The sequence below is a fragment of the Blennius ocellaris genome, assembly GCF_963422515.1.
Source record: "Blennius ocellaris genome assembly, chromosome: 16".
Taxonomy (NCBI): domain Eukaryota; kingdom Metazoa; phylum Chordata; class Actinopteri; order Blenniiformes; family Blenniidae; genus Blennius; species Blennius ocellaris.
The window spans coordinates 15,735,505-15,756,515 of NC_137665.1; the positions used below are offsets into that span (position 1 = coordinate 15,735,505).

General features: G+C 43.7%; 2 protein-coding genes across 8 annotated transcripts; both read left to right on the forward strand.

Moving 5' to 3' along the window:
• The first annotated feature begins 1,848 nt into the window (after nucleotides 1–1,848).
• ubtf (upstream binding transcription factor) lies at nucleotides 1,849–11,730 on the forward strand. Of its 3 annotated transcripts, none has more exons than XM_080511141.1 (21): nucleotides 1,849–2,161; nucleotides 3,727–3,785; nucleotides 5,260–5,432; nucleotides 5,503–5,586; nucleotides 5,664–5,819; nucleotides 5,902–5,966; nucleotides 6,050–6,176; nucleotides 6,255–6,365; nucleotides 6,445–6,578; nucleotides 6,792–6,933; nucleotides 7,021–7,062; nucleotides 7,155–7,265; nucleotides 7,363–7,518; nucleotides 7,682–7,828; nucleotides 7,910–8,020; nucleotides 8,099–8,187; nucleotides 8,264–8,453; nucleotides 8,536–8,583; nucleotides 8,661–8,714; nucleotides 9,616–9,729; nucleotides 9,830–11,730. In XM_080511141.1, the coding sequence occupies exons 2-21, from the start codon at nucleotides 3,749–3,751 to the stop codon at nucleotides 9,950–9,952; spliced, it is 2,214 nt and encodes a 737-aa protein (XP_080367267.1). In that variant the 5' UTR covers nucleotides 1,849–2,161; nucleotides 3,727–3,748; the 3' UTR covers nucleotides 9,953–11,730. The 3 variants fall into 3 exon arrangements, with proteins under 3 accessions (XP_080367267.1, XP_080367268.1, XP_080367269.1); XM_080511142.1 differs by having other exon boundaries at nucleotides 9,833–11,730; XM_080511143.1 differs by lacking the exons at nucleotides 1,849–2,161; nucleotides 3,727–3,785 and adding an exon at nucleotides 4,704–4,744.
• A 1,366-nt stretch (nucleotides 11,731–13,096) lies between these two features.
• atxn7l3a (ataxin 7 like 3a) lies at nucleotides 13,097–20,995 on the forward strand. 5 transcript variants are annotated; one of them, XM_080510715.1, is made up of 14 exons: nucleotides 13,097–13,272; nucleotides 14,210–14,246; nucleotides 14,346–14,445; nucleotides 14,578–14,710; nucleotides 14,829–15,000; nucleotides 15,096–15,193; nucleotides 15,273–15,295; nucleotides 15,375–15,420; nucleotides 15,948–15,985; nucleotides 16,080–16,148; nucleotides 16,231–16,274; nucleotides 16,843–16,914; nucleotides 17,978–18,114; nucleotides 18,193–20,995. In XM_080510715.1, exons 3-14 carry the CDS (start codon nucleotides 14,395–14,397, stop codon nucleotides 18,411–18,413), a joined length of 1,104 nt encoding a protein of 367 aa, XP_080366841.1. In that variant the 5' UTR covers nucleotides 13,097–13,272; nucleotides 14,210–14,246; nucleotides 14,346–14,394; the 3' UTR covers nucleotides 18,414–20,995. The 5 variants fall into 5 exon arrangements, with proteins under 5 accessions (XP_080366841.1, XP_080366842.1, XP_080366843.1 ...); XM_080510716.1 differs by having other exon boundaries at nucleotides 13,097–13,257; XM_080510717.1 differs by having other exon boundaries at nucleotides 13,097–13,257; nucleotides 14,217–14,246.
• The last annotated feature ends 16 nt before the right edge of the window (nucleotides 20,996–21,011 follow it).

Consider the following 21,011-nt stretch of genomic DNA (forward strand, 5'->3'; position numbering starts at 1 on the left):
ATCAGGGTACCGGTATATAAGAGAATTGTGTGTTGGGTGAAAACAAAAGCAAACTGAAACCCACTGAAATATATATTTTAAATCACAGGTGAAACATGAGGAGTACCGTTTATATCATAAGATATCAAACAAAAATAAGAAATAAAACTATTTTTTTAACAAATTTCTTAAGTGTCGCAGATACAGCACATACTGAGCTGTGATGTTGGTGATGCTGCCATGAAAAATAGCTACCTTGCCATCAAACCTCAAAGTCATGCTGAGTTTTTAAAACCATGCATAATGCAACAGCTATAGAAGTTATTTTTGGGGACATTTCACTATATTTTGCACCATAAGTTTTAAGCTTTATCTTGATACTGTAATAATTTGCAGTAGTAATTGTTTGTTTTTTTAAAAACACGGGCGTTTTCATAACGTATACTCTGCACCACAACAAAGAAATACTTTTAAAACATTTAAATTCAAAGGCTGTCATTGCACGATTTCACCGTGCTGGCCCACATACGATGAAATTAGGCTGGATAATACCGATTCTTTTTAAAAATAATCTAATCAGACATGTCAGATAGATAGATAGATAGATAGATAGACAAATATATCTAAGTCCAATTCGACTTGTCTGAAAGGGGGTCGGAAAAAGTTTATTTTGTATGTGTGTTTATAAACTAGACTTAATTGTGTATATATATGTAGACACAGACAAACAGAGACAGATTTTTATTAAACTGGAGGGAAATTCAATATTGATATTCACTTTAAGATAGATGGTTTTTTTTTTCTTTTGTCTGGAGCAAATTAATAATTTCAAAAAAGACACAAAAAAGAGTTTTGTGAACCTTGTTCCGTGAGAATTAGCAGTTTTCCTACAGCCCATGAAGGCAGCTGCAGAGTGATTAGTTTGTGTGCGTCGGACCGCCCGGATTGGTCGGCCGCGGGTTCCGCCCACAAACACACAAGGTGGAGTTGAAAAAGAAAGAAAAAAACCATGCTGGGGCCAAAATTAAGCTGTCAAACAACCGCTTTACTATTTACTAAAAGAGCTTTCCGGCATGTGAAACAGCCACGGATGCTGCTGTGGAGATATCATTTGATTTCTAATCCGATCTAAAATTGGGAATGTTAAAGTAAAATTTGCTGTCAACTTGAAGGAAATGTTCCTTTTAAAAAAAAAAATAGAAAAAAATGTCGATATAAAATGGGAGTAACGCGGCTTGTTGGTGAATGTGACACTTGTGATCAAACTACCAAAAGTTGCGCTCGGCCTCCGGGAGTTGTGTTGGGAAGAAAATGTGCGTCCGCCTCGGTTGGATGGAGGGAGGAAGAGTTTGGAGGGAGACTGAGAGAGAGATGGAGGCGGGGGGGAAGGACCATCTCTGCGGGGACTGGAGCCCGGGACCGACGGCGCAGTGCTGGCTATCGTTCAACCCTCCCCTTCTTCCTCCACAGCGACGCGGAGAGACAGGTGAGCCCGCACCGCCACAAACACACCGAGGGGGGTTACGACGACGACAAAAACACCCATAAACGTGGAGAAATAATACACTTTTCGCGTTCGTTTGTCGGTTTCCAACCGCGTCTTTGTGAGAGGAAACCTCCGCGCCTCGCTGGAGGGAAGCAGGCAGGCAGGGGGACAGACGGAGGGCGGCCATAGCCGATTTTCACCTCGTGAACAGCGGGGAAGAAACCGCAGGCGAGAGCCGGAGGAAACGGCGGGATTCTGTCTAAAATACACCCGGTGAGCCGTTTTAAGCGAACCCCCCGGGTGGAAAGTGGTGCTTTAAACGTCGTTCGAGTGCGGTGGGGGGGAGGGAGAGAGAGAGACGAAGAGGGCAGCACGGTTGGTGTTTCCGCGCCGAGACCTCCATGCGGCTGCTGGGGGAACAGCCCGCCGCCTCTCTCCGGTTAGCCATCAGGGATTCTCGGTTTAATATCTCACCGTGCGAGAAGAGAGACTCGCCCTCTCTCTCCCCCTCTCTCTCTCACACGCCGACGAGCCCAGAACCAGCGAGCGACCGAGCTCCGGGAGAACCCGCCTTCTCCTGCTCGCCTCATGCGCCTTTTTGGATCGAGGGGGAAACGGGAGTCTGCACCGCCCCGGCTTTAAGGTCTCAGCTCGGTTTTTCCTCCAGTTTGCAGTGCGCCATTGGACCTTGTCACGGTAGGTTTCCTTGAAGCATGGCGGCCGGAGCTGTTTGAGAAGCCTCGCGAGCCGCGGACGAGTCGTCCCGCTCGGCTTTTCACGCGCCCGGGACCGCGTTTCTCTCCGGTTTACTTGAAAAAAAAACAACCAAAAATTCAATTTCGGCTTTTATTTTTTTAATTAACATAGATTCAATTTTAGTCTTTCTTCGGGTCTTTTCAGTTAACCTCCACCGCCGCCGTTTTAACTAAATTTGCACATTATTGCATTTTAGCTTCTGCATTCTACAACATTTATCCATAAAATACTCCCAAAATGTGATTTTAAACGTGTTAAACAGCAGGCGGTTATGTGATCGGGTCTTCTTATATCGTCCACTGAGTAAAAAAAAACAAAAAACGATTTTTATCCAGAAAGTGTTTTTTTTAAACAGAAAGCAGGCGAAAATCGGCCACATTTTCTGACGTTGGTCGGGCTTGTTTCTTTAATCCATATGGTGGAATTCACGACGTGTTTTTGCGTTTAAATGTTAGGTTTTAAGATTTCTCGCGATTTTGCAGAGGTTGTGTGTAAAATACGAGGTTCGATTTGCTTGGAGCTGGGTCACACGGTTGGATCCGCACCGAGCCGGATCCATCAAGGACAAGCAGCCGCCATCATGGAGCGCCGCGCGGCTACGCCTCGGTGAAGAACGCTCTGGCTTTCCTCGCTTCAAATCTCAGAACAAAGCTGTGAATTCTCTCAAATAGATTTATTAATGCGATTTCCCCCCCACTTCACCGTCTCGCAGTTCTCTCGGTAAACACCGGAGAAAGATAATGGGATTGGCGCGGCGGAGCGAGACCCGCGTCCCGGGCGGTGATCAGGCGCGTTTGGCTGCGGCGTCGCCTCCGAGCCGCCATTCCCCCCACTCTCTCTCTCTCGCTCTCTCATCGTCTTCTCGGAGACCGAAAGCAGATCCCCCCTGTCCGTGGTCAGCTGGTCGCCTACAGGCTGCCTGCCCGTCCATTCGCTTCCTCCTTCCGTGGATCCTCCCCAACCTCCACCACCGACGGAAAGTCCTCCATTAGCGAGCGGACCGGGGGAGAAAATGGTCGCTCCCGTGCGTCCTCGGTACTTGTGGAATAAGGGACAGCACTAATACGCCAAATTCCGGGCTGGTCGATTTTTTTTTTTCCTCGCTTACATTTTTTTCTTTTCTTTTTTCTCTTCTCCTCTCTGCTGGACCGAGTCTCCTCTCGGGATTCAGTCGGAGCCTCTGCAGTGTTATTTGAGATTCGAAGCCGTCACAAGCAATAGCCTCCGTCTCACCATGAGCGTAAACGTTTAAGGGGCGGTGTAATGAACATGAACCATTATGTCGAGGCAAATTCAAATTCCAACACTGCGGCAGAAAACCTCCCCTTCGACGCTTATCGGATCACATGTATTAAAAACAACACAACACGATAAAATAAATAAATACGTTTTTGTTTCGTTTTTTTGCATTTTGGCGCGTTTGTGAGTGGGTTTTCTTTTCATTTAATCACGATTCAAATGTATTTGAATTAAAGCAATATTGCACTGTTTTCCTCGTTTTGTAGATTCTAGACGGTATACTCACAGATGAATGGAGAAATGGAGGCAACGATTCAAGACCAAGGTGGGATTTTTATGCAAACATCCAGTATTGCGTATTTAACATTACTCTGTCATACATGGATTAAAATGTATTTCTTCATTCCTCTTCCAATGGGAAACATCTCTTTAGAGAAATGCTTATTATCCAACAGGAACATGGTATCATCATGATTCAATAAAATTTGTATAGTACCAAATACAAAAAAATGTAAAAGTCACTTTTCCGAAGAAAACACAACAATTGTAAGTGAGCGATTATAGGAGAGAGTGGAATGGAAGAACCAGGCAATTTTCTGGCTCATCCTGTTGGGGTAAGGAGATGGAAGGAGAGGAAACAATGGGACTGACTGAGATTGTCATAAATACACTTGGGTAGATATCGAGCAAGATGGCGCAGACAACAAGAGAGAGACAAATGAGAGTGAAAAATGGGGCTTGAGAAAGGAAAGAAGTCTCCCAGCAGTTTAAACCTATAGCAGCTTCAGTAGAAAATGGTCCACAGTGGCCTGAAAGCTTTATCACATAGTCTGAAGTCTAAGACTGTGTCAGCCTCCTTAACGGCCTCCAATTCTTCTTTTAGAAAACCAAGGAAGCTCCAGTGAACAGCACTCTGAGAATAAAGAGTTCTGTTGTTTTGTCATTATTGAATGAAAACCATTTTTTCCAACATGTGAAATACACATTGTTACACATAGTTCTGCTCATAAGTTCACATTTCCTGGCAGGATTTAGAAAATTTCTTAAAAAAAATAAAATAAATAAAAACTGGTGAACAAACAACCTTTCTTGTGTTTATAATGGGATTCCTATTAATTCATCAATTCAGATCAGAACATATCAATGAAGAAAATACTGACATTGTCCCTGTTTAAAGAGTTTGCACACCACTGACATCTGACTCTTAGCTGTTATCATTAACTCCCTTTACTCTCTCAGGTGGTAAAGCTGCCCATTCTTCTTGGCAAAACCTCTCCAGAGCCTGTAAGTTCCATCTCATGTTTTTCCTGAGTTGCACATTTTGAATCTTCTCTACAGTTGCTAAATCAACAATGTCGAAGACATTTTAGTTCATTCAACCCAATTTCGTCTCAAGTAGTAAAATAGTACTATAAGTTTTAAATATAAAGTTTGCCTTTATTGTGATGCAGAATATACACGATGAAAATGTCTATTTTGGTCAAACTAAGCAATTACCTCTGAAAATGACTACAATCTCAGCATGAAGCCAATTTTAATGAAATCTGGTGCAAAATACAGTGAAATGTAAATCCAGTTGTACAAATATATACGCAAGTGTATTCATGTGTTAATTTCAGTTATGCAAGTCATCCCTTAATAAAAGACATAAAAAAAAACTAGCCTATAGTTCACAGATTCCTGCCAGGTTTTGTTCATTTATGAGCACTGCTGTGTTTATTTCTCATTTCCAAGCTGTTGCTTGCATTTGCTTGTTTCTGATTTTTTTTCTCTTTCTGTCCGGTTGCGTTTCTTCACAGTGTGGGCTCAGGACGACCTCCTGAAGCTCCTGGAGGCCATGAAAGTAGCCCTACCCCAGAAAGACCTGACGAAATACAAAACCTCCGAGTCCCACCTGGACTGGCAGAAGGTGGCCTTCAACTCGTACACCGCTGAGATGTGCAAGCAGAAGTGGCAGGAGGTCTCTAAAGAGGTGAGCAACGTTTCGTTTTGTACATTTCCTCAAAATCAAGAGCACTGCTGAGTTTGTTTATGCTCTACAGATTCGTAAATTCAGGACTTTAACCGAGCTCATAGTCGACGCCCAAGACTACATCAAGAACCCTTACAAAGGCAAGAAGATAAAGGTGAGTCAAAAGTCAATACTCTGTCTTTGGTGAGCTGTGTCATGCGGAGCTCGTGGCTCAAAAGTCTCTGTACACAGAAACACCCGGATTTCCCCAAGAAGCCTTTGACGCCGTACTTCCGCTTCTTCATGGAGAAACGAGCCAAGTACGCCAAGTTGCACCCTGAGATGAGCAACTTGGATCTCACCAAGATACTCTCCAAAAAATACAGAGAGCTTCCAGATAAAAAGAAGGTACGTCAAGAAAACAAGGATCTCATTGGCTTGACGTCGTCTCATGGGATTTCTAACAAAATTTCTGTTTCCGTGCTTCCAGAAAAAATATGTGGAGGACTTCTTGCGGGACAAGGAAACCTTCGTACACAGCATGATGAAATTCAGGTGATGTGACTCCATAAAAGTGCGTTTGGTATCCCAGTGTGATTGGATCAGGTTGCTGATGTTGGTTTATGTTGCCCAAACAGGGAAGAACACCCAGACCTTGTGGAGAGCATGGCCAAAAAAGGCTCCAACGTCCCAGAGAAGGCCAAAACGCCCCAGCAGCTGTGGTACAACCATGAAAAGAAGGCCCTGCTAAAAACACATCCCGATGTAAGTGTGACAAAACGAGACTTCATGAGCCGCAATCGTGCTCGTATGGAGGTGGTAACTGTCTCTGTGTCTCGCCAGGCGACCACCAAAGACATTAAGGACAGTTTGGGCAAGCAGTGGACGCAGCTGTCTGACAAGAAGAGGCTCAAGTGGATCGGCAAGTCCCTGGAACAGCAGAAACAGTACGAGGTGAGGCAACGAACACGACTGATGACGGCGTCACGAGAGGTTCGTGGTTCACAATCTCACTGCGGTCATCGTGTTCCAGGAGACGATGCGTGAATACATCCAGCAGCATCCTGAGATGAACATGAACCAGGGGGCCATCATGAAGTCCACACTGACCAAGGCAGAGAGGCACCTGAAGGACAAGTCGGACGGCCGGCCAGACAAGCCTCCTCCGTGAGTCACAGCGATCCACACACTGCCCACCACGGCATATTCTAAGGAAAATGCTTTTGATGGTGAAAAAAAAAAAAAAAGGAGGGGGGGGCCACCATTGTAGTCATAAATAGTTTAGTTTTTCCTCGTCTCCACAGGAAACAAAGTCGGAGTGGTTTAGTTTGGTTTAAACGTTGTGTAAACTGGGCCTGAGACTTGACGCTCCCTTTTCAGGAACGGTTACTCGATGTTCTGCGCGGAGCTGATGTCGAGCATGAAGGACGTCCCCAGCACAGAGCGCATGGTGATGTGCAGCCAGAGGTGGAGGCTGCTGAAACAGAACGAGAAGGATGCCTACCAGAAGCGCTGCGAGCAGGTGAGGGCGCCACAACCGTCCGGACACACGCTTGCAGAATTAAAGCCGTTGGCTCTGGTTCACTAATGGTTCTATTTCTTTCTCCAGAGGAAGAAGGAGTTCGAAATAGAAATGAGCAGATTTCTCAGCGTAAGTTCCCCCCCCCCGTTTTGATTTTGACACGTTGATGTTGGATTCCGAGTTCCTTCTGTTGACGTAGTCTGGTGTGTGAACGTGTGCAGAGTCTATCGGAGGAGGAGCAGCAGCGGGTTTTGGGTGAAGAGAAGATCGGTTTCAAGAAGGGCAGCGGGGCCAGCAGTCCCGCTGCCAAGAAGAAGAACTCTAAAGCAAAGGTATGGCCAAAGGAAGCGAACGTCTGATTTGCAAGTCTTGATTCCTTTTCTTGTTCATCTCCTTGACTCATGATGTCATCCTGTGGAATTCCTGTAGGTCAATCCAGAAAAGCCCAAAAGGCCGATCTCCGCCATGTTCATATTCTCCGAAGAGAAGCGTTCCAAGCTTCAGCAGGAGCGCTCCGACCTCTCCGACAGCGAGCTGACAAGACTTCTGGCTCGCATGTGGAACGAGCTGCCGGATAAGAAGAAGGTGATCTGCAGTGCCAGCCCCACATCCCCAATCCATTCAAATCCCTCCAGACATCTCATTTTGTGATCAACTTCATAGTTATACATTCGGGACTACATAGATATTCTTTTATTCTCAATCCGGTTTCTGACATTGTGTTTTCTTTCCCACCGTCACCGTTCAGGAGAAGTACAAGCGTTTGGAAACGGTCTTGAAAGCCGAGTCGGAGAAGAAGGAGAAGGAGGATCGCAGTCGCCTGCCCGATCCGCCCAAGACCGCAAAGGACATCTGGCAGCAGAGCGTCATCGGAGACTACCTGGCCAGATTTAAGGTGCGCATTAACCGGTGCAAAAACAAAACAAAACAAAAAAACCCCAAAAAAGATCTCCTGTAAATATGTGATCCTGCGCAGAGTGACCGGCCGAAGGCGCAGAAGGCCATGGAGCTGACCTGGAGCAGCATGGAGAAGAAAGAGAAGATCATGTGGATCAAAAAGGCGGCGGAGGACCAGAAACGTTACGAGGTGAGCGGTTAATCGCCGTGACGCCTGCAGCCTTTGTACGAGTTGAAGCAGGAAGCCTGACCGGCCTCTCCTCCACAGAGGGACTTGGCTGAGATGCGCTCGCCTGCCGCCGCCATCGCCTCGGGGAAGAAGATGAAGTTTGAAGGGGAACCCAAGAAGCCGCCATCGTAAGTTTGTCACTTCTCCTTTGCGCTCGACTCCAAACCAGCCAGAAGTCTAACCCACCCCGTTCTGATCCGGTAGAAACGGATATCAGAAGTTCTCCCAGGAGATGCTGTCCAATGGCGAGCTCAATCACCTCCCCATGAAGGAGCGGATGACTGAAATCGGGAGCCGCTGGCAGCGGCTTCCCCTCAAGGACAAAGACCGCTACAAGAAGATTGCAGAGGAGAAGCAGCGGCTGTATAAAGTCCAGCTGGAGCAGTGGCTCGCGGTAAGACGGGCTCGTTTATGTCCCTCTTTATGGAGAAATGTTTTGACAACAGTGTCTAACCAACACTATGGTCTGTCCACAGAGCCTGTCCTCACAAGAAAGAAACACCTACAAAGAGTATAATTCCCAAGTAAGTAATGCCCGAGTATCTGTAAACAAAAACACACTCTTCGTGGTCTTTCATGATTTTTCTTCCTTTTTGTATAGAAAAGAAGAACAACAGCGAAGCCAGGCGGTCCCAAAGCAAAGTCCAAGAAATCTGTAAGTTGTGATGTAATAATTTACTGTTCATAAATAAAACTCATTCAAATTACAAACTACAAATAAACTGTAAAGAAAAAAACTTGAAAAAGATCCTTATTCAGAAATAATGTTAGATGAGGATTACTGCCTTTTTATATATATATATATATATATATTTATTTATTTTTTTACCTGCAATGTATTTCAATACTACGGGAGAGTATTGGGGCCACTGAAGTAGAAGGAAAAAGTTCTGAGGCAAAAAAAGATATATAGATATTTTTTTTTTTTTTTTTTTTTTTCACAAAGTCCGTACACCCACATACCAGCGTGTATGACTGCTTCTACACAATGCATCGCAGGCGGTTTAATGAAGTGGTGAAATTATGCTTCAGAACAGAATTGAACTCATAAACAGTCAATTATCATCAGTGTTCCGTCGTGGACGTTCATCAAATATTAAAGACAAAGGCATCAAATCCAGGGTGCTTATAAAATGTGTAATTGTTCATCAAGGAAATCCTGTGTAACATCGCATGTCCATAAGCAGTAAGCAACGCTATATAGTAAGAATAAAGTGATTTAATGTGATTTCACATCCACGGGCAAATGATGAGAGATGGACAGACGTCTCTCTGTGAAACGAAACAAAATTACAACTTTGATTTTTGACTTTTTTTGCATGAAGGTTTTTTTTTTACCTCAGAATTTTCTTTTTCAGTGGCCCTAATACTCTTCCGTACAATATACAATACAACATAGTCCAACAATTATGATTTAAAGAGAAGCTGGTTTCTCAGTTGTAGCTACATTTTCCAATAGATTTGTGCTTTTTTTTTTTGCTTTTTTCTTTTTGTTAAATTAGTTAGTTTACGTTTGATAGTCAGGGATGTATCAACTCAAAAGTTTGCCTTCACAGGACACGGAGGAGGATGACGACGATGAGGATGATGATGAGGATGATGATGACGACGATCGGGAGAAGGCTTCCTCCGAGGCAGACTCTTCCAGCGACGACGATGACGATGATGACGTGAGTGTCGTGTGTATTCGGCCAGTGCGGGGAGAAGGTAACGTGACTTGTCGGACGAGGTTCATGCTCACATGTGCATCTCCGCGTTCTTGTCTTTAAGAAGGAGGAAGACGAAGACGACGAGGAAGACGAAGACGACGACGAGGCGGAGGACAAGGAGAACAAGTCGGAGGACAGCAGCAGCGAGTCGAACTCGGGGTCGTCGGACTCCGACTCGGACTGAACTCGGGACGCCGTCCCGAGACGAACTGAGCAGCGCTGAGCTGAGCCAAGAGTCCAGGGAGCTGTGCCATTGTGCCAACACTGCTCTCCTCCCACCACCAGGGGGAGCCCCTGCACCGCCTCACCCACCTCACACCCTCCCCAACTTCATTTTGATGCCTGGTGAACTGTGCTCAGAGAGGAACCCTGCCTCCTCCCACACACACACACACACACACACACAATTCTATCCAAAAACCAGTCAAATCACCTCCAGGGTGTAATCGGCTGTAATCATTATGCCAAAAAAGAAAACACACACGTCCCACTGGTTTGGCGATGGTGTGACCGTGTCTGTCTCGACATGTTTAATGGGGTTAAGGTTTGCGTTTCCATTCATCATCCTGTGAAACGAGGCATGCGGCTTCATCGAGCTAAAGAGTCAGGCGGATCACTTCAATGCAGGATGGGGAGCAGAGGGGGGAGGGGCAGGAAAAATTGCACTCTTCAGAATGTTTCCTTATATATATATATATATTTTTTTTTTTTTTCCAGAAAGTTGTCAATTTATCAAATACAAGCTCTGGATGCAGATTTCATAATTTGGTTTCTAAAGAGGTGGTATTCATTCTTTGTGAGTCAGGAGGAAAAAAAAAAACTAAAGCCGTTACGAATGTCTTTTTATGTTGCTAGAAAAGTTCAGAAACTGTTACTCCTCCATGTTTTTTTTTTTTTGTTTTTTTTTTAAGAAAAATAAATCCAGTGCCTATAAAGTGTTCCCACACCGTAGGTTTTATGGTTTTACTGACAGAAGTAGAGAGGATGTGGTCGGGCCACGACGCGGCTCTGTGAGGGAGTAGTTGCAGGGAATTATGGGCAACGAAATGCTTGAACATAAAACTCCTGTTTAAACTGTGCAATGTTAAATCTTCCCTATTGGCCTAAACTCTTGGAGATGTGCTGCTTACTTTAAGTGCTTCTTTTAAACCTCCAATCCCGTCGTCACTGCAGTATACTGGCTATTCCGTGCCTTTTATAGACCCCCACCCACCCACAATCACCACCCCGAAGTCCCTCCATTTGTTTGGTTTTTAAGTTCGGCACACAGTTTCTGTTCACCTGAAAAGTGAAAATTGAAGCTAAGATATAAGACGGATGCTGAAAGCGTTCCCAGATCACATCCGCTGTGCTTTGTCTAAAACAAAACAAAAACCCTGCAGGAGCTGGAACACTTTCCTCGGCACGGCTCGAATCTCATTTGAAACGAGCAGATTCTCATTTGAAACGAGCAGACATTTCATTTACTGGTCATAGATTTTGTTTTTAACAATGTTCCGAGTGGATGTCTGATTGGATTTCATTCGTTTTTCCTCATTTTTATTTTTTTTTAATAGTGGTCAGCTGTTATGAAGAGTTTCAGTCAGATGCGTACCCCCCCCCCCCAAAAAAAAAATCAACAAAAAAAAACATTTTAATGTAAATGTGCACACATGCACCGGACTGTGTATATACGAGGGCGTGTGTGTGTGTGTGCTTCTTTGCTTTAAACGTGTGCTGTTGGTTCTGTTACAAACCACATGACTGGGGACGTCATACCAACACCATGAATGTAGATATTGTTCAATCTTTTCTTCTTTTTTTTTTTCCTCTTCCAAAGGGTCTGTACTGTCCTCTCATTGATCACATGAAGATGGATTGATGACGTGTACTTTCATTTTTGGCTCTATTTTTTTTTTTTTTTTTTCATGGCAACTGTTAATCTTTTCTGAAACAAAACCAGCGTGGACTATTTAAAGGAACTGGGAGAGGGTGAAGGAAGGGAGGTTATTAAAGGGATTTGAGGGTGGGGGGGGTGGGGAGGGGGGTAAAAAAAACAAACTGTAATATTCCTGTAAATACAGTTTTTTTTTTTTTGTATGAGTGCTTTATTGTTTTTGTTAGTTCTTTATTCCGGCAAAACCCTCATCTGTGATTTCTGAAGCCGGTGATGTTTTGTTTCATTTCACCTGTTTCAGTTGTTGTTGGCTCTCTTCTTTTTTTTCTTTTTTTTTCTTTCGTTCTTTCTTCTATCTCTCGGTTTCGAGAGATATCCAAGACAAGCAAAGCTTTACAGGTTTGTACGGCTGACCATTTGACAGAATTTGATGTTTTCTATAGCTGAGGGTGTTCCTATGTCCTTGTAGTTAAAGTATTTGGGCAAATAAACAATGATCTTTAACAGTTCTGTCTGCGTGTGTTCATTTTCAAGTAGAATAGAAAAGAAGAGTGTATCCTGCCTTTTTGTTCAGTGTCGGCTTTAAGGTTTACGGACTCTTTATGGTCATATCGGTAAACTTGCATGACAATTTGGACTCGAGGCCAGTAGATGCCAAAACATTAAGTAATGAATAAAATGGAGAGAATATCGATGGAACAGAAAAAGCCTCCAAAAGTGACCCCAGATGACTTCCAAATATATAAGGTTTGGCGTCTGCATGTGAATTGCCTTTTGTCTGAATGGTGAATGTGTGCTTGATCAGACCTCTGATGGAGGTGAAAAACTCCTCTAATTACAAAGTTTCATTTGAAGGTTGTCTTTAAGTTGTGATCACATGTAAAGAAATACTGAAGTCCAGTTGGTTCGTCAGGAACGATCACTGCAGACTCAACGAAGAGATGCCAGAAAACGTCCAACCATCTGCTGTTCGTTTAATCGTGTCTGAAGTGGGAAAACAAAAGTCACGTTCCCACCTAAACCGGACATACATGCTCTTTCAAGCTAAAATACTAGCGCTTTTAAATAGTTGAACTTGCTGCATACAGATCTTGTATACATACAGGCATAGATGCAACTACAAGTTATCAGTGGGTATTTGATGAATGTCATGTGGGTAAATAACAAGAGAAATCTAAACTAATAGAAACAACAAACATAACAGAGCAAAGCAAACCCGTTCAGAATAAAAGGAAATATTTCTCCACTACACTATTAATCCAAAATTAGTTATTTTTCAAATTCTTTGTTTTCATAAATAGGAACAATGTGAAGTCAGACGAAACATTATGACGAAAAACAATTAAAAAAAATAAAGCAATACAGTTTTATTGATTTTATTTTGCAGGTGAGAAGCGGAAGTGGGTCTATTTGTTTTGTTCAGCGACTTTTCCGGACCGGGCGGGTCGTTAACGTCCACACCTTCATCGAGCTCCGTTCCATTGCTCCCCGCGTTTAAAACCATGCCTGCTGCGGGACACCGGCTCTCTTCATGAACCTTCCCTCCACCGGGTCCCGCTGGGAGATGTCGCCCGCCTCGGAGAGACTGCCGCCGGGCTCCGGCTGAGGTTTCGGTGCGACCCGCTGAGGTTGTTTATGATGGCAGTGAAGCTATGCTAGCTTGGTTAAAATAGTCATTTTTAACACATTTGACCACAAAATAGCATAATTTTACAGGTCATAGCGCCTAAAATAAGAAAACACAGACACTTACCTTACTTTAAATTAACCCGCGATACATTTTGAAGGTATTTAAAGGTTACATTTTTACCAACAGGTTAGCATCATTATGTAGCTTAAAAACGGAGTCATTTAATGGTTTATAGCTTCTAAATGAGTCCAAACTGGATTATTTCTTACTGGATTTCTCAAAATTAATACTGTCCTGTGATAGAATGTGTTATTTTGAGTTGCTAAACATCCACCAAATACGCCTGTTTGTCCATTTTCAGGACTGTGATTAAACATTTTGTCATAATCTTCATTTCTGTTTTTTTTTTTTTTTTAATGGACACAAAACACATTAATATGGCGCACCAACTTGAAATTAAGGGACTATTTCCAAAGCAGTAACTATATGACCAGAAGCTTCATTTAACAAAGTCAGAAAATCATCCACACCACAAGCAGAAAGGCATATTTGCTTTGGGCTGAAATTTATGGAATCTAAAAAATTATGCTACAGTGATATTCTACCATGAATGTAGGGCATTCAAGTAGATATCCTCGTCTCGAACAATTTATTGATACAAAAGCCAACAACAGTGGTGACAATAACAACAACAAATAATGTCTCAATAGCTTGTCATAGTGTAGAATTGTATAATTCCACGTATTCTGTGGTTGGCATTAATTTATCTTTGTTTAAAAGAAACTTGAAGAATAAGAAAAAAAATGTGATTATAATGATTGCCTGTCTTAAAAAGATTAACTACTTAAAACATACCTGTCAGTAATATAGAATCTATAATTGAATGGCTTCTAATCAGCATCTTGGTTTATTGAATCTTTTCTTTTCTGTGCCAGCGTACAGGCAGATCCACAGCAAACGTTCACTGTAAAAGTGAGTATTCTCGACTTTGAATGATTTTCCCAGCCTGGAATCTGTTCCGTGAACCTTTGGCTGTGTTCTAATTATGTCCTGCTTATTGTAAATCCTCAGGCCAGCATCTTATAGCAGCGCTGTCAAGATTTCCAACACAGATTTTCAAATGAAAATGGAGGATATGCTCCTCTCGGGCCCAGACAACACCAAGCTGGAGGTGAGCCAACGGCGTATTAAGTTTTGATATTCATCTGATATTGGTGGTGACGTTTCATAAAGTATTTGTCAGATCAAGTAGTGAAAGGAACATCTGCACTTTTGATTAGTTTTCTGTTGTGTGCTGTTGCAGGCCTTGGTCCATGACATCTACTCGGAGTTGGTGGAAGATGCCTGTTTGGGCCTGTGTTTCGAGGTGCATCGCGCCGTGAAGCAGGGCTACTTCTTCTTAGATGAAACCGACCAGGAGAGCATGAAGGAGTTTGGTTGGTGCCACAACTTCCTCCGATACTTTTACTTTCTGTTTATTTCGATTTTTTTTTTTTTTTTCCCTTTCTGCATGCTTTTAAGCATTTAATGTACCTTTTTGTTGAACTTTTCCAGAAATCGTGGACCAACCAGGCGTGGATATCTTTGGGCAGGTGTACAACCAGTGGAAGAACAAAGAGTGCGAGTGTCCCAACTGCAAAAGGTTAATAGCGGCGTCGCGCTTCGCTCCACATCTGGAGAAATGTCTCGGGATGGGACGCAACAGCAGCCGCATCGCCAACCGCAGGTCGGTCAGCAAGGAGAGATTCAGCTCTTTATCGGAACTGCTACGCAAACATCCAGCCGCTGTGTCTGATGTGATTTATTTCTGCATGATCACAGGCTGGCCAGCAACAACAACATGAGCAAGTCAGAGAGCGATCAGGAGGACAACGATGATCTCAACGACAATGACTGGTCGTACGGGGCAGAAAAAAAGGGTGAGCCTCGAGGTCTTTGTATTGTTTGTCAATTAAAAACTGAAGACTTGATTCTAATGTGTGCGCCACCGTTTTGCAGCCAAGAAGAGAAAGTCAGATAAGGTATGCTTCTACACTTCTACGTCTGAATCTTTTAGCTCGTATCGGATATAGAAGGAACCAAAACTTCTTTGTCTTGCAGAATCAGAACTCTCCGAGAAGATCCAAAACCCTGAAACACAAAAATGGTGAGTCGGACAACCCAATGAATGAAGTTGACTGGGTACCGGTTATTGAGTGGCAGGAAGTAGAGACTTGGTTATTTTAAAGTTGAGAATCACCAACTTCATTATCTGTCCATACGTGTGTGTGTGTGTGTGTGTGTGTGGTTTCCTTACACAATCAACCAACAGTACCCACGAGTGGTCAAACGGTAAAACTACATCATTTTCTGCCAGAACCGTGGAAATGCAAAACTTTTTTTGCGGGGGGAAAAATGTGCAAAAATGATGTTTTCACTTTGGATGTTGTCGTGTGAACAGGGCCTGAGTGGACGCTCCAAGATTCACGGTGACATGAAAGCTTTGTTGTCACATAGCGGTTAACTGCCATTGGAGCGCTTTGATTTGGTTTTGAAGGAGACGGTGAACTCCATGTGTTTGGTTTACAATTGGTTAACATGGTGATGCAAAAACTTGATTTTATTCGTCGCAATCTGTTTTGTTGGAGATACTTTCCTCTCTTTTAAAGAATTGTTCCTCTTCTTCATCTCCAGGTGAGCTCGGCAGCAGCGTTCCCTCCGAGCCCTACAAGGTGACAAAAATCCTCCACAGCCTTTCGTGAACTTCACCTTCGTCCTTCACCTTCCTTTTCTGATCGTGGTTTTAATTCTCTCTTGTCCTCCCAGTACAACTACAACTCCGGCATCAACTACGAGACGCTGGGACCGGACGAAGTCAGGTCGCTTTTGACAACGGTGAGCGAGCCGATCCGAATCCTGATGACGTCATTCTCATTGATGCCGAACGGCGCGTTTAAACCATGTCCTGTTTCTGCAGCAATGCGGCGTGATCTCCGAGCACACCAAGAAGATGTGCACCAGGTAATTCCTCCAACGAGCTTCGAGCTGCTTGTGTGCGGCTCACGTTTTGCGGGGTGACGCAGGTATTGTAACGCCCTGTCGTGATGTCGGCGTCGCCGTGTGAATTAACCCCATGTTACCCTGCGGTCGGTGTCTTTAATGTCCCATAGTGACGTCCATAGTGGAACACTCAGAAATGTTTGATGGGAGCGGAAAGTCACGCTCACAAGTGAAACGTGGAAACATGATCAGTTGTTCAGTTGATGAAAACGATCATGTGCGTTGGGACTAACTCAAGGGAACACAGGTGGCAACTCAAGTAAATCTTTCGGGCCCAGCGATTGAATTGATCCAAAATTCTACCTGCATACAGACATGAGACCGTAGAGGACACTGTCAATGACCAACGTCCATCATTTCATAACCTCGACCGGCGCTCCGCCCCATCCGGTTGGTCACTGGCCGTGTCCCGGCAGTCCGTCCCACCGCCCCCTGCAGGCAGGGCAGGGCGGGGCGGGGCGGGTGCTGCACGGTGGGTGTGGGCGGGCCGAGAGTCGGGGATGTGTAATGCCACCTTGTGTCCCACCAGGTCTCAGCGGTGTCCCCAGCACACGGACGAACAGAGGAGGGCCGTCAGGGTGTTCCTCCTGGGGCCGTCCGCGTGAGTGTGCCCCCCGTCCCGTCCTCACCCCTCCAGTGTGTTTTAACAAGCCATGTGTCTGGAACTGGGATTGAAATGCCTTTTTTGTTCTCTTTTTTTTTTTTTTTTTTTTTTTTAACACGGACCGTCTCACAACAAACTCGACTTAAAAGTTTTATCAAAAGATAGCAATGAATGATTTATTTCTCAGGAATAACTTCAAGCATGAATAATTGCGACTAAAATGAAGCAAAAATAAAGGATTACAGCCAGAAGAAAAATTCTTCACAGAGTCAATGCAATATAGAGATTTCACTGCAAGAGAGTTTAAAACCTGAAGTTTTGTTTGCAGATAAACTCGTCACACTCTTTTAGGAGGGATTTTATATTTCTTACCAGCTCCGACGCCAATTTTAATACTTCATTTCTTTACTCAATTTATTATTGTTGTTATTATTATTTAAAAATGTGCATTTACAGTGTTTGTACGTTTGCAAAACGTTTGGATTTCTTTAATTTCCAATTTCCAAAAAAATGTATAATACAGACCGTTTCCCAGCATGAAGTGGAGACAGTTTTTTAGTCTCTATCATTTTTTAGATGTCGTCGATCTGATCGCAATATATGAGTGATCAATGCAGAAGTCACGTGGGTTTTTTTCTTGCTACTGCAGCGTCACATTTACACTTTAACATCTTTCTGACGTAGTGAGAAAATGATCAAAGCAGATTAGCCAAGAAATGTGTTTTTCTGTTCCCCATGTCTGTAGAACTTTTTAAAACACAAAAATCCCGGTACCAAAAATGGTTAACTAATGACGTGTCCTCCACAGGTTTGACTGGAGAATAGTTCTGAGTTTTAATGACAAACGCGAATCGATATTTAAAAAAAAAAATTACGATACTGTAACTTCACTGTGGCTAAAAGCCAGTTTGCAGATAAGCGAGCGTCTACCAGTCAAAAGCTCGGGCGACGTTGCTGTCAGAGGACAATCTGGACATCTGCATGTGGTTTTTTTTAGCTGCCTCGTCCCCGTCGGTCTCAAAGTCTGTGTGTGTGTGTGTCTGTGGGTGTGGTGTAACAGGCCGGCGCTGCCCGACGGCGACACCGCGGTGGAGAACGACGGCTTCGACATGGCGGATGGGCAGAGCCTGATGAGCCGCCTGCAGTGGGAGGACTCGCCGGACATCTCGCCCACCGACTCGGCCTCGTCCAAAGCCAGTAAGGAGAGACCGCCGCACATCCCGCACCGCGCAAGACCAAGGTTCGATTCAAACACCCGATCCGTTTCTCTCACAGGCACCAATCACTCAGATTCAAGGAGGCCAAAGAAGAAGAAGAGGCCTTCTCTTGGTTTGACGGGTGGAGCTGCAGGAGGAGGAGGAGGAGGAGGAGGAGGAAGTGTGACGATCTGCAGCAGCAGCAGCACCTCTCAGAATAATGTCAATTTAATGAGCAAAAAAAAGAGGCCCAAACTCCCAGCACCTTCCATTTCAAACATCTACGACGACTTAAACTAATTTCTCCTCTCTCACATTCCCCTTTTGTTTTGTTTTTTTAAATGTGCGTTTTAGTTTTGACAAAAAAAAAAAAAAAAAGGTTCTCGATGTATAAAACGTTAAAGTCATGGTCAGTCAGGTTCTTCAGGATGTCCACCTTCCTGATCTGGACCAAAGATGAGAAAACGAGTGAAATTAAAGCTTTGCTAGCTTCAAGTGACCAGCTCAAAGCTCACAAACAGGGTATAAAATATAGAACGTATCGACAGGTCAACAAAGAATCTCGTCTCGGTTCCGTCGTTTGAAGACGTCAATTCCACATGGAGAGCGCTGGAAAAGCTGGCCCTCCATGAACGTAACCCTTCAAGTGCGTTTTCACACCCCGTATGCAGCGACTCCACATCTAACTCAATGTGGAATATAAAAACTATTTTAAAATTCAGCATGTCCACTGTGAGCAGACGTCTAATGTAAATCATTACAGCAGCTCTGGGAGAAAATAGGACAGAACTCATATTCAGTTTATTATTGAATTGGGCTTTAAAGGTGCAGTATGCAGAATTTAGTCACAGACTTTTGTATTTTAAACAGTTTCTGCTGTTTAATATTCAACCTGATGCCAGATACAAAAGAAAAAATGTGGAAGATGTGAACTGCACAGAAACTAAGAATATTCCCTGTGTAAGGATTAAATTGATATCAAAGCTGTTTGAATCATATTGAATTGCACATTATGTTTAGTAGAAGCCTTAAAAATAGGAAACACTTGTTCTCTTGATTAAATGTTTACAGCCAAAATCTTCAAAATTCACTTTTTGTCATTATACTAAATATCAATAGGGTTGATGTTCTATCTAGTCTAAAAAAAAAAAGAAGCATTTTTGTTGTTTACATTTTAAATTGGAGTCAAACGTGGCTGATCTTCTGCTATTCCGACATCCTCGCCTCTCTTTCTAAGCCAGGGGTGGGCAATCCTGGTCCTCGAGGGCCGCAGCCCTGCATGCTTTAAATGTCTCTGAGGTTCCACGGCGGACACCCCGACTCAAGATGTGGTCGGCGGGTGCTGGGAGAGAGGATGCGAGGGTAGACTGTGTTTTCCAAGAATTACCTTGATTTATTTTTAAAATTTTCCCTTCACCAACGTTCACAAACATTTTTACTTGCAGCCTCACAACAGGCCAGCAGACACAGACTCGTTTACTCTCAGTCTCTCAGTCATCTAGATACTGACAGCGGGCCTCTTTAAATAGGCCCAGCCCCACCCTGAATTGAGCCAATCAGGATGTGCTGGGCTGAAACAAACGTCTAAGGGGTGTTTAACTTGCCCTAAATTAACCTAACTGAAAAATATATGAATAAAATACACCTCCATCAGACAAGCATAATTACATACAATATATATACATTACATTACAGTGATGCGTCACCCAGTCCCCACTATATATATTTACACCCAAAATACAAACAGTGCACCCCTACGCCCAGTGGACTGTTCCTCCTGCAGTCTGCCCACTGAAATCCAGCTCCTTCAGCGGCGCGCGCTCCGCCGAGGAATAGGCTTGACGGGAAGGAGCTGGACGTGCGTGAGGTGAACTGTGTTAACGTGAGAAAGGGCTGTCACTTTCTCACAGTCTGCTCACGTCAATACAGCTGACAGCAATTAGTGGCTCCTTGTCAAGCTTTCTGCAGGGCCTCATCATGATAATGCAGGTGTGTTTGAGCAGGGAAACTTCTAAAACGTGCAGGACTGCGGCCCTCGAGGACCAGGATTGCCTCACACCTGTTCTAAGCTCAAGTCAACGAGACTCATCAGTGGCTCTTTTAATTCTCGCATCGTATTGCACCGTGTGTGTGTGTGTGTGTGTGTGTGTGTGTGTGTGTGTGTGTGTGTGTGTGTGTGTGTGTGTGTGTGTGTGTGTGTGTGTGTGTGTGTGTGTGTGTGTGTGTGTGTGTGTGTGTGTGTGTGTGTGTGTGTGTCAACGTATGTACATTTCTATTTTCACAGAACTATGCATCCTAGAATGTGACTTTTTGTTTGTTTTTGTGACAGTGTGTGCCATTTTGACGTATTTAACTTCGTTTACATCCAGAATATATTTAAGTATGTATTTGTCGCTGCCTTTGTGGTGATGTGTACATTATTTTGATATTTTGATGAGCCAGTTGGCTTTTCTTTTTTTTTCTTTTTAGGGGTGGGAGACACGTACCGTGTGTTTGTAAATTAGGAGTTAAAAAGAACAATGTACCTATAGTAACTGTTGTTTCTTTGTACAAAGCTTGCAGCTGTATTTTGCCTCCCATTCTACTTGTAGGCATCGTCCCACATTATGAGAGAACTTGTGAAGCAACATCCAGTGACATCTGCTGTAAAACCTCCACCTTCACACGTCACATTATTTACTTCTTAGTGTGTTTTATGGTTTGAAATCGTCGTAGCTCCGCCACATTCGTTGGGTATTGTACAGTCAATCATGACGAAGGAATAAAAAGGGTTGTCAAGACGTCATTGGGAAGCTTCACAAATCTCCCTTTCTTCATGCAAGATATTGGATGGAAAAGTGAAAATGTAAAAAAAAAAAAAAACATACAAAAGGAGTATCTAATTGCTGAAATGACATT